The sequence below is a fragment of the Manacus candei genome, unplaced genomic scaffold (assembly GCF_025592945.1).
Source record: "Manacus candei isolate 608988 ecotype Guabito, Panama unplaced genomic scaffold, ASM2559294v1 h1tg000003l, whole genome shotgun sequence".
Taxonomy (NCBI): Eukaryota; Metazoa; Chordata; class Aves; order Passeriformes; family Pipridae; genus Manacus; species Manacus candei.
Window position 1 is genome coordinate 10,116,154 of NW_026138051.1, and position 13,441 is coordinate 10,129,594.

The window sequence follows — 13,441 nt, forward strand, 5'->3', positions numbered from 1 at the left end:
GAGTTGTTCTTGAACCTGTTACAGGAATACAGTGGGATATATATTCTATGACCAGATCTTGCATGTGCTACCTTAGTCATATATAGGGTTTTGTCTCCAAGGAACCATTTATTCTGCAGACTTAGCAATTTCTATGTATGAAAACTAAGGACACATCAGGTAGAACTGTAATCTGCTGATTTTCTTAAGTACTTTGTAGTGCACAGGAGGTCTTAAGCTGCCTAGCCAAAATTATGACTTAACTTTTAAACACTTAAGACCAAATATAAAGGGCAAAAAATAAGTGTTAGTCCAGCCTAAACTGTGAAACTTCTGACTGCTGAATTTTAGCTTTTTCAACAGTGACAGAATAAAATACTTCTGCTGCTGTAGAAAAGTTACAAGGTATGTGTATTTGCCTTGCTTTTTCTGTTTCTAATAGTAGGAATCAATAGACTAACACCAACTTTGGCAAAAAGTCATTACAGAACTGTTTCTAATTTAGCATCATTAAACAATCTGAGTCTGCAAATTTAAACTACAAATGGCTCAATGAATGTAAACCCTTTGTCAAATAGATAAATGTGGATGTGATACTAAGGCTCCCAGAGAGACTAAATGCTGTTAGGAACAAAAGCTTTATAGCACTGACTGAGCCAAATATTGCTTTGTTTCTGTGGAAAACAAATTTGAATTAACCAGCGGGCTGTAATTATACTGGAAACAGCTTGAGACCTGTGATCATTTAGTTGTTTTAGAAGGAATTTGAAGATAATATTTTCTGTGTGCATATCCTTTGGAAATTGTACCAAATCAGTGGATGATGTTGCTCAGTCCTCTTCTATTGGTATTGTGGGAACTAATTTTGTACTGGCTTTGGTCACAGTATGGCCTTGCTAAGAAGTGATACAGAAAGGTTCAAGTGATGTTGGGAGCATCATAATTTCTGTGTTGTCCATCCATATCCACTGGTGTTGGAAACAGTGATCATATCTTCAATCATCTGAGTGTTTCTAGTAGCTGTCATCATTTCTGGTGACATCCTGGGCTTGTGTGCTCCGGCAGAATCTTTTTCTCGATATGGTGATTGCGTGTTGAAATCCAGGAAGACTTGACTATATTAAAAAAAAAAAAAAGGAAAAAAAGGGAAGGTTAAGGCTTGACATTTAAGTACTAGTCTCCAAAACTTTGCTTCTAGAGTAGCTTAAGTAGGTTACCTGGAGCCTGACTTGATTTGAACACGGTTCATTGTCCTGTCCTTCAAGTGAGGTTGTGTTTGTTGTTCCCCGTGTGGGTTTGCTGCCTTGGGTGATCAGGCTTGCAGAGCTGCTTCTGTACTGACTTTCCCTTTCAGATACCTTCTTCATCTGGTCACTGGAATGAGCATCTCATGCTATAACTGTGTCTGAACAGCAGGTGAAGTTGGTGCACTCCCTGCCTCTGCTCTCCAGCGTGTGCCCAGAAACCACCTTTGTCCTGTGCTGATTTTGTGAGGTCTGGAAGTCCTGTATCCTCATCTCCTGCTGCCCTTGGCCAGAGCCTTGTAAAAGTAAAAAGCCACTTCTCACTGCTTTGCTATATTATATAAAGCCTGGTTTTCTGTTCTCCTTTTACAGAACACTCTTAGTTTAGAGGAAGGGTGGAAAACGGAATATCTATTTGCTTTTCAATTTAAGAAACAGAAAGCTTAGCTTTATATGCCTTTCTTCTGGAGTGGAGATTTAGAAGAGCTCAGAATGAAGTTACTAAATAAATGTTTAAATGTTCTGCTGTTACTGCTGCCCTTCTAATCTATAAACAAGGTCAGGTGTAAAAAGTGAGATATTTGAATATAAAGATCAGAGCATTGCCCGAGGTGAGCAGTATTCAGCACTAGCTGCTGTAGCTATTTTAGAAAATTGCATTCACAGTAGTTACGGTGCAGTGTTCATTGACTTGAGGCAAAAGGTTTGTAAACTTCTGGTTGTGATGGCCCCTTTCAAGCAAACAGCATTAAATGGCGATTTTAAGAAATTCGGTAACCTGATAAATGCAAAATGTTTTTAATTACATTTGCAACCCCTAGCTCATCTATTAAAAATATAGTCTTTAAACTGTCCAGTAAAAACACTGACATCTGAAGCTGATAGCATGGGATAACTGGTCATAATAATAAAGGAAAAAAAAGGCAAGATTCCCACTCCTAATGTTCTGTGTGTGTCACAAAGCTGATCCATGCAAAGTGATTTAGGTCTCGCCTTCCAGTGCTGCTCCTGTGTTCATCCTGCATTCGGATCTCGAGCAGCAGCCTGGGTCAGTACCTGTGCCCCCAGAGCAAGAACTGAATGTACTAGATGGACTGTTGAGAGGAGTTAACTTGCTATGTTAACCTGTCAGAACAAAAATGAACTTCTATCTTTGTTTTCTCTTCTGGAGTCATGTATCTCTTTTAAAATGTAAACTTGCATTTCCTATAGATGCTTCTGTATTTTTGTAATAAGAAATCATTAACAAATGATAAAACTGGTTAGTTTTACTGGGTTGCTGATACCATAGAAGAATTAAGTTAGAAACTCATGTTAAAAAACAGTAATAAAAGGAAGAGATGTAATTTTAGGGGAGAACAAGTGTAAAAGTAACTTATTTGCCTGAATAAAGGATTTCCTGAAATTGTATGAGTAGAAGATATGGAATGGAAGAAATGTGAAATACCATGATAGTGTAATTTGTTCATCTACATTATATTAATATTTGCATTTCTTAATAGAAGTATTATGATATTTTCTTTTATACAATGCTGCCATATCAGTTGTGCTTATTGAGCTCCAAGGTGGGCATTTAATTTGTTGGGAAATTCCTAAAGTCATTACTCATGAAGTTGGAACATCTATTCATAATAGGAAGACAGTAACAGAGTCAATACTTACTTTTTGGCAGAACAAGCTTACTAAAATACTTTCTGGCAGATTACGCATGCAAAGTAAAAAAATTACTGTATATTTAATAGTAAGTGAAAGTTTTGTTGTATTTTACGGATCTTTTCGTTAGTAAGTTCATTAGCAAATTACATTCATAGCTGCATGTACAGGATAGCCCTGTAATGTAACAGATTTTTCGGTAAGTCATAAAATTGTAAAAATTTGGCTTGTAATAAGAATGTCTTAAAATGAAATTGAAATCTTGTTTTTTGTTACCTGATAAAATACCAGAGTCCTAGCACGTGCCAGGGGCGATTGCTGAAGATACCATTTACCAGTGACCAGAACACTTGTGGTCATGAGTCATTGAACAGTAATTTGACAGAGAAAATAAGTTGTAGTTCTTTCAAAAACAAGCTACTGAGAAATTAAGAATTCACTGTCTGGCCAATTTGGCTTTGGCAAACTTTTACCGACTTACATAAAGACTGTGGGTTTTAAATAAATGGAGAACATGCACTCTCAAATATCTGTAGCTGTAGGCTGATCTCCTTTATTTTAAAAGACTCTGCACAACAGATGAATGGTTTACTAATGTAAATGAACAAATCGTTAATATTCTTAGTTGTCTTGTTTCTGTTGCATCAGAGTAAGCTCAACTACTTCTGAAGAAAACATAACAGAATATTGTTTTATTTCATTTATGCCACTGAACTCTATACAAAATGGCCACTCCATAATTTGAATATTCTAGTTAAGAATAAAATTTGTCATAGTTTCCACAGATCTTTGCTTATCATGGGTCACCTGGATGCCTCTGAACAGTTTTACCAGGTTAATATTTGCTAAGTGCTTTAGAAAGCAGTTTACCTCTGTAAATCATGTTGTATCTCCAGCCAGTTCAATTTGTCAGTATTTGATGGAAAGCTAAAGCATATTAATATCCATATAACGCACACTCCGTATTTCATTGCTACAAAAATACCAGTTGGAAGTACTTGGAGGATTAACTGGGAGTCACATTTGGTTATAGCTGTAAGGGAAAAACTGCTGTACTTGAAAGAATCAGTGTAAGGTTAGAAAGAAAATTCTGATTGAAGTTACTTTGTGATGGCAACTAATTAACCTCTGGTGCCTTTCTCTGAACTGCGAGCCACTGCATCCCAGAGGTTGCAGCTCCTCTGCCCTCCTATTGCAGTGTTAATATTCATTTCACATTCAACTCCAACATTCCCTTCTTCTTGCCACTATAATGTTCAACCCCCTCAAGCGTGTGCCTTGAAGGTGGTGTTGATTTCCACATTCAGAGCAGCTTGTTGTGAATTCTCACTACATGTTATTGTAGTTTTAACTTTTTCTAACCTTTTTTATCTTTTTTTTTTTTTAAACTCTGGTTAAAAATGGTACTGCTGTGCTACACTTCTTGTTTAATGATTTCTATTGATCAGAACAATAGAATTAATTAGAAAGTGAATTAACTTTCTTCTTCGGTATATGCTTAATTGTGATACACTGTACTTAAAATAAAGTAAAAAAATCAATATGTTTACATTCATTATTATTGAGTTAATTATAGTGCTTAGCAGACCTATGTTAATGAATGTAAATAATGCCTTTGGTAAGTGTCCAAAGAAGACAGATGTACTTACTATGGTTTTGTTGGGAATTTAGTTGGACGTTAAGCACATTTCCTGCCTGTTCTGGCTGTGAATGGCAGAGTTATTTCTGAATATTCAGTTTACAGCCCCCCCAGCAGAAGTTATATTCTGAATACTTTGAAATTTTTCTGCAGGGCAGTTTTAAATTATTGTGTATGATACAGTGCTTGGGTTGTGCTCTCCGTATATTTCTGTCAACACAGAGAGTAAGAGCTGTCGCAGTTGCACTTTGTCTTGAAAAGAAAGGTTCCTCTTGCTGGGTGAAGATAAATGCTGAAACTTGCACAGAGCCAGTGACAAAGGCATTATTTCTGGTTGCTCTGGGAGTGCTCTTTCCCTCCTGGTGGATGTCACAGAGCTGGAATTCAGGGGATCAGGGCCCTGTCGCCAGGTCTTATTGCTGACTTGTGTTGGAACTTGTGCCAAACCCAACTCCTCAATGTCACTTGCTGCAGAAAGGGAGAGGGTATGTGACCCTCCTAAACTGTTAAGCTGTAGGTTAAAAAGGTGGTTTATTTAGCAACGACAAAACTAACAAAAAAAAAAAAATCCCCAAAGCCCCACAGACAAACACATCACAGTTTTTTTTGTCATAGTTGCTTAGATATAAGCAAAAACCCAGTATAGGATTAATACAATCTGCTTATTTTTAATATTTTTTCTCATGTAGTCATACACAGCCAAGTCAAGGCTTGAGACTAGAACTGTAACACTTATATTCTGGTGGATTTTTATAGTGTGAAATTTGCGGTTTTTAATGTCTAATTCGTGTGTGCAAGTTCCTGTCCATATGTAACAGCCAATGTGGAAGAGAAATAGGGAAAATCTCTTCTGCAGAAGAGCTCCAAGTTGTGAGCTGCTGAGCTGATGTGTGTGGTACAGGTATTAGAGAACTGCTTGTTATCTATTGCGAATCAGGTAGGAAAAATAACTGCTTATAGTCACACCTGGCACATTGAATGTGTGCTCTTAAGTATTGCAAGTATTGTGAAATTTTTTTATATCTTCTCTGTTGGCTGTGCAGTTGTAACAAGGCATTGTGTGCTATAGAGACCAATCTCTTCAGGCAGAGCTTGGGAAGCTGTGTGTAACGTGGCCCGTTCAGAAAAATGTTTCCATGATCCCTGCCATTCTTGGAATAAATGGAACATGGCCAAGGTCTTTGCCTTCATTTACAAAACTTATGAATTATGCTGGCTGTCAGGAAATCAAGTAGTGTTGTGGCAAACATGGTAAAAAACTCACTCCAAAGAGCCAAGCAAGAAGTTTGGCTTACTTGTGTATTTCTTTTCCTAATGATTTTAACTGATGTGTACATCTTCTATTTCCTTCTGAATTTAGAGAAAGTATTTTAAAAGCTCCTTCATGTAACATCTATCTGATCTGACATTTCGGGAAGCTGCTTCAAGAGCAAACAGTCAGATTCATGCTACTTGAATCTGTTGTTCCTTCCCACCCACGCTTACAAGTCTCCCCACATTATTTTATATTTCTTCTTAGAAAGACATGTACAAATTTAGAGACTGGGTGTCCTTTGAAATTATGTTAGACTCTTGCCTTGATGTGACTGTATTAAAACTAAAACAAACACCACCAAAACTAAAACACCCTAGAACAAAGTGAACAAAAATATTTTGGGTCACGAGCTAGAAATTGCTTTGCTGCTGTGTTACATTGTTGTATTTGTTGTATGCCAAAGATAGCTTGGAGAGCACTTTTCTGAAGTACACCCTGTAAACTTTATTTAAATAATTCTGCATTTGTTTTATAAAATAGAGATAATTCTGTTCCAAAATTGCACAAATTTTGCATGCTGCAGCGCATCCACATTTATTGGTTTATTCAGCTGTCTGAATACATTAGAAGTCACAGCTATTCAGATGTACCCTCGTTCCTACAATGTTATGTCTTTGTGCATAAAATCTCACTGTTTCAAACCCATGTACGCTGTTGAATGGTGAATTTGTTCTGAATATGTTTTTGTAGCTGACCTTTTGTACTCATGGGTTTGAGCAAGGCACATTGGTGCTATCAGGGTCATGTGTGAGTTTCAGAAACTGCTCTGCATGGGCTTTGTACCCAAAGAAGGTGGGGGAAAAATTTTTTTATAGGAGGAAATCATGAAAATTATTTATCTTCTGCAAATTCCAAATCTGCCCTTACATAGTGAACATAATCAAAATTGGGGAAGAGGAGGGGGATTTAAGCACATTCTTGTCACTTATTTAAAGTAATTTCTGACATTAGCTTGGAGGCCAATGTTTCAACCTGCACATTTAAAGTTTGGAAAACTTTTCCTATCTGAGTTTTGCAGCAATTACGTCAATTGACAATCTTCTGTGCATGGAGTCTTTATTAATAATGAAGATGCCCTCATCTGTAGATTAGAAGCTTATGTTTGCTAATTAAAATTGTGTATATATGAGTTATACTGCCCTGCATGCTCATAGGTGGCACATTAGATCATGGAAATTACAGAAACTAGTTACTGTTAATATTTCTGGAGATGAAATTAATTTACATTGTATAATAATTACAGGTTAGGGTAGTTAGACTCTCATATGTATATCTCTTTATGTAAACCTAATTTACATCTCAAGATGAAAATAGAAGGCTAATAATAGTGCAGTAATTCTTTAACAATTCTACTTAAAATTAGCTCTTCCTATCTAGATTTGGACAGTAATTGCTGGGAATCAGATCTTAAATTAAAATTGTGAAGTGGTTGCCTGCAGTAGCAAAATACTGGATCATCATGTCCTAATGGAGTTCTAGCCTCTAGTTTCTAAAGGCAGGTTAAACTTACAGCTTGAAACTCCATGGTCCGTATTTTCTATTATGATGTTCATACATGAGCAAGATAATGCAAGTCATAAGACTGAAAATGCTTACTTAAATATTACACTTAGAATTTTAATATTTCACCAGTTTGCCAAGGAAAAGCTAAGATACTTGATTTTGGAAACCAGATAAAACCCCTGCAAGCATCCTACAATATTGAAAGCACATGTAAATATAACGTATTGTGCTAGTGTCTAAATCAGGGACTTGGGAGTGGAAGGAAAAAGAAAAACTTACTAGCCAAAAATCAGGTTTTTGAAGTTATGTTTTTTTAGAGACTTAATGCTTCACTTTCTTAAATTAGCTGAAGGGAACCACTAAGGACTGATTCTGTTGCCTGCAGATTTTTTTTTCCTATAGCCTCTGAGCTGTTACATTTCATCCCAGAAGACTGTGGTTTAAGAACAAAAGATCCCTGAGTGAAAATGAGTTTGGTCTTAAGGTTCCTCTGTTCCGATTTTCGTAGATCTCTGGTGGAAGAGGAGGATCCTCATATGAAAGTATCTCTTGGTAGCAGCGATATGGGCGTCTCTGCCCATCTACAGTCTTCGAAGACAGGAACCACAAGATTTTTCACCAGCAATACTCACAGTTCTGTGGTATTACAGGTAATTAAATATTCTTATGTCTGTATTGATCTGTGCTGAGAATTTTGGCTACTCTAAACAATGCCTCCTCTCAATAGCCTTTATCAGTCTGGTACTTCCTAAAAAGGCCTCAAAAACCCCCATGTTATTGTGCTGTGCTGGCAATGCCCACAAGCAAGCATAGCCTGTGACTTCATTTCCACTGTGTTAAAGATTCAGCTTTCAACAAAAGCACAAAAAGAAAAACCTGGCCTTTTCCTTGAGTCATATCCTTGTCCACTCTCAGTTTCTAAGAGGTTATATAATTTAAATTATGAAGTGACAGCAGTGTCAAAGAAGCTCACTTAAATGTAATCATGTAATTGTGTTAGGCAAACACTTGTACCATCTCCTGTGTGAAAGCTGCTGTAGGGATGTGATGAGGAGAGCTCTGTGTTCCATCTTTACATCCCTAAGCTGGCAGAGCCCTGCCAGGTTTGGTGTAACACCCTGTGCTGGGCCTGACTCTGTGGCACTGCTCTAGGACATTCCTCTAACGGATAAAAATGTGATCCTCCCTGAAGCTTTAAGAATTTAAGAGCATAGTCATTTTATCCTCTCGTTTCTGCTGGAGCTTTTACATGCCATAGAGTCAATCCAACAGCTTCATAGCTTTTGCTGCTTTGCAGTGTGGTCTTTCTCAGTAGTGCAGTTGACTTTCGTATGGTAATGACTCCTTGGAAAACTGCCACTAACTTTTTTTACTTGCTGCCTAAATAGCCTGCCTCAGTTTGGGGAAAAAAATTTGATTTTTAGTTCACAGAAGCTAGTGATTTTTTTGATTTAGTTTCTAAGGCTTGCATGGTTGGGCATAGTTCTCCCTTGCTTGAACACTAAGAAGAGAGCTTATTTCCTCCTTATTAATTTCTTTCTTCCAAATTTGAGCAGTTGGTGAACTGGTAGTTTTGTTTGTAGCCTAGTTTGTAGGAACTAGGATATATAAGACAAGTCATTTGACTGATTGAAATACACTGGGTTTATATAATCTGTCTTTGGCTTCCGATACATTGAAGCCAGTACTCATTTTTTCATTTGCACTCTGTTCTTTTCTGTGCAACAAATTTGAATGTTTATTTCTACTTACTTCTGCGGTTTTAATAATACAAACTTGCTTAAGCATGCAGGTTGATACCAAGACTTCTTTAAGTGTTAAATCTATAAAGACAATATTTGCATTCTTGCTAGTATTAGAAAAACACCAGGTTGAAGGAAAATATTTTATGTTTGAGCTTATGTTCTGTAGTGCATGAAGGAGGAGAGTATTTCACCCATCTTCCAGTATCCTCAATTTTAGAGGAAAATCTTACTCTACAATGCTTTAGCTGACTCTATTGTTTTATTACAGTTAGCCATTATATGTAATTCAGAGAAGATCAGATGTATAATGGGAGCTAATTTTGGAATTCTTGCCATGCCATCTTTGGTAACAAATTTGATAATCATGGAACCAGGTGACAGCTTTTCTTTCAGGCTGCAGAATTTGGCAGCCACTTAGGCTGCAAAGCACTTAAACTAATGTGGAAAAGAATTATATCTAGAATGCATATGTGTCCAGAAAAGGTAGGTCCAAAAAGAAGACATCAATCCCTACCTGAAACAACTGCTATTGTGAACACTAACAAAAGAAACATCTTCCTGAAAATACCGTAATTATTTGAATAAAACTACTTTCGAAGGTCCAGTGTACTTTGCATTCTTTGACCATATCTGGAAAATAATGATTATTCTGCTTGTTTTCAATGAATAATAATAATAGAATATATTAGAGAGAATGGTTTTAAGATGACAAATTATTTCTTTGTCACTTTTTTGGTACTACTGTACATATGTACATAAAAGTAAATAAGTATTTACATAAGGGAAATGAAAGATTCCTGCTGTCCTCCCAAATCAACTGGGTGCTTTGCACTGTGCTTTTCCTGCAGGGTTTTGACCAACTGCGAGTGGAAGGTTTGCTTTGTGATGTGACACTTGTTCCTGGAGATGGTGACGAGGTGTTTCCTGTTCACAGAGCAATGATGGCTTCTGCCAGTGATTACTTCAAGGCCATGTTCACAGGTGGGGTTTTTGTTAGAGTTGCTGTCTCCAAACTGCTGTCATTGGGACACTGAGACACAAGTTCAGTGCTGGGTGTGAATCAGGACTGCAAACGACGTTATGGGCTAATTAACTCTCTCTACTCTTGCATATGGGTTTTTCAATTAAAATTTAAAATTATGTTTTAATTTTGTATAAGTTTATGAAATTATTTCAACCCCATCAAAATGATCACGTAAATTTACCTGCGTGTGTTTTTCAGGGGGAATGAAGGAACAAGATTTAATGTGCATTAAGCTTCACGGTGTGAACAAAATAGGCCTAAAGAAGATCATTGATTTCATCTATACTGCAAAACTTTCCCTTAACATGGACAACCTTCAGGACACTCTGGAAGCTGCCAGTTTTTTGCAGATTTTACCTGTTTTGGATTTCTGTAAAGTGTTTCTTATCTCTGGGGTAAGACTACTTGTTTCCCATTTACAATGATTAATGCCTTGGTATGTGGGTTTTTTTTTATAATGACATTGACCATGTAATAGTCTAAAACTTGCCATTATTCATAATTTGGATTCCCAGAGAACAAGTTTGCTGTGTAGTTTTCTTGAAAATCTTTTTTTTTTCTGAGTATTACATACAGTGTCAGTTTGATATAAGTGCAAGAGCTGTGCTGTCAAAGCAGTTCTGCCTGGAGAGACACTTTGGTGTTATTTGTAATGTTTCCTGGAGGTTTTCTAATGTTAATGTTAGTTGATTATATACCTTACTAGAAATTTCATTTTACCTGTAACAGGGAAACTGTTGTGTTCCACATGAACTCATATGGAATTCAGCTTTCTGATAGCCTGTAATGAGAAATAAAGAACCAGGTATTCCCATTGCTCTGCAGAGTACAGGCTTAGAAATGTGACCTCCCTAGTTGACATATACCAGGATTTATGCAAAGAAGAGGACTCCAAGCTGGTAATAACAGCAATTTGTTTCATAAGGGAAGTGTTAGAGACATCTAGGGTCTATAATGCGCTGTTTTGCTTTTAATTTGGGAATATTTTCTAACTGGCTGATTCTCTGAGATTATTGCAATAATGTTTCATTAATCTTAATACTCTTCAATCCTACACCACCTATTTTATGTTGCTCAGTGTTTTTTTACCTTCCAAAATGAACACAGTGTGCCTTTCCAAGGTTGACATTATTATAAATACCAATTTGGGAAAAGGTCTTAGTGGTGTTCTAAATCAGGGATTTGGAGCGGCCTCCCATTGATGGGAGGTGAGCCCCAGGGACATCATGTTGCCCTTTCCCCTTTCTGCATAGGGCAGCTGCTTGTTTATTTTCCTTTCTGAGGGAAAGGGTTTTTTTCATATTAAATAGTGTTATTTGGAATAATTTTTTCATTGTTTAAAATACTTGTTCTCTGAAGGTGCCTTCACTTATGATATTGACTCAGTCACTGTTCTTGTTCAAGTAAAAAATGTTTTGTTTGATACTACATTTTCAAGGAATCAGGAAGACTTTATTAATTCCCTTCATTTTATTGATTCTTTTTTTCTGGAAGGCTTTCATTTACACCAATGTCTAAGGAGACATAATTTCATTCATGGTGTAGCTCTAGAGGAAGTACAAAATTGAGGTTGTGCTGTTTACCTGGTTGTATTCTCAGCATCCTTGTATAAAGAAATTTTCAATGAACTTACTTTTGTTGGAACAAGAGTTGGCTAGGAAATTGGGTTGTGGTTTTTTACTTTTTTAATTATCATATCTTGGCTTTACAAAGACTATTCCCCAGTTTCACTCTATTTTTGAAGGAGCATTTTTGTGATTTAAATGAGTATTCTGAGCAAGTCTTGAGCTGATTTCTACTGAAGATATCTGACTTGAGAGCAGCATCCACGACCTGATGTAAGCATTTCCAGACAAATGCTTATTTGTCTTTGAATTGTCTAGGGAGTCCATTATTAAAGAGATTATAGAAGTCAGTTTATGTAAGGCATAATGTAATTTTGTTAATTCATAAGAGGGTTTTGGAAATATTTAGAAAGAAAAGCAGAAGCTTAAGGTAACAGCTTAATTCATGTAACAAAAATAGTGAGACCTTCAAAGAATTGTATCTGTTGTAGTTGACTTGAAAGTGTTCTTTTATTTGCTCTGCATGTACACCTCTCCTGTCAAGTAGCCCATTGCTGTGATAATCTTTGCTCTGTAGCCAAACAGACTCTGAGAAACACTGGAATACTTCCTAAGATGTTTTCAGTTTTACTCCTACTATTAGTTTTAAATATTTATAGCTGTACAATAGACTAGGACTACTCCTATGTTCACATCTAAATGAGGCATAATGTAATTAAAATTAATAAAAATGCCATGGAACTGTTTTCAGAGTAGTGAGTGCTAGAGAGCACGCAGTAGTGATTTTGCAAAAGTAGAAGTAGTGTACAAAATGGAGAAAGATGAGAAACCTGTCCAAGTAAATTACAGCACTCATGGGATAATCACAGGGTAATGGGGAAGGGGGTGTTGTACTGTAATTAAAGACAACATTCCAAAACATTGAAAATGAATGTTTTGGCTGTACTTGCTTAAGTAAAATTTATTCCTTCCATAATTCTGTGCTTTACAGTTTTGTAACAACTAGCAAATTGTCAAATATTGAGGGCTTAATACTTGGAAGTCCTGTCTTGTCAAAAGAACTTGGTTATCTGAGGATGGAGCAAGATAATCTGTTTTGTGGGAGCATGGGATTTAATGCTGGGACCAACTCTGCCAGCCACCAGAAATTTGCCTTTTGTTATGTAGGGGTATGATTGATTCAACTTTCTGAGCTAGTCAAATTTCTTTACTGTTTTTTCTTGGCTTCTGTGTATGGGAGCCCACAGAAAAATTGAGGGTTTCAGGGGTATGTGAGCTCTTTTTAAACTTCCACTCTTTGAAACACTGTGTTAAGTGCTTCAATGTCTAACAGTCATTGAAACAAAACAAAGTTAGGCACCCAAATGTTTTGTGGTACTGGGCTTCAGAGCTTGACTTTCTGTGCATGTTATTTCTGAGTTTCTCTCAGAAATATGCTTGCAATCGTTTTGCTGTGTCCAGTTTTGTAGTATTTTATAGTCCATTAAGTTTTTATGACAGCTTGGGTAGTGATTGCTTCAAAATTTCAAAGAATTAAGTGAACCACATTCTCAAGAAAGTACTTTGGCTTTTGCATTGGGATTTTCAGGCTGTAATAATACAGTGCTGTGCTTGACCTTTCTTTTTTGAAAAGCTTTTTAGTATTTTGTGCAACTTCTGCTTTGTAATAACAGTTGCAATGAGTAATATGAATGAGTGTCTCTGCTCAGGAGTCAAAGACCACATAAAATAGAATTTATTTAAATAAAATTTTCAACTCCTTATGGAGCTGCTT

The 13,441-nt window shown here is 36.6% G+C and overlaps 1 protein-coding gene across 9 annotated transcripts in view; it reads left to right on the forward strand.

Moving 5' to 3' along the window:
- Positions 1–13,441, forward strand: part of KLHL13 (kelch like family member 13) — an 88,308-nt gene that overhangs the window by 59,898 nt on the left and 14,969 nt on the right. For all 9 annotated transcript variants that reach the window (XM_051784376.1, XM_051784395.1, XM_051784409.1 and 6 more), the window contains 3 exons: positions 7,842–7,983; positions 9,927–10,059; positions 10,301–10,497. In XM_051784376.1, the coding sequence (XP_051640336.1) occupies positions 7,842–7,983; positions 9,927–10,059; positions 10,301–10,497 (472 nt within the window). The remainder of the gene's footprint in view (positions 1–7,841; positions 7,984–9,926; positions 10,060–10,300; positions 10,498–13,441) is intronic.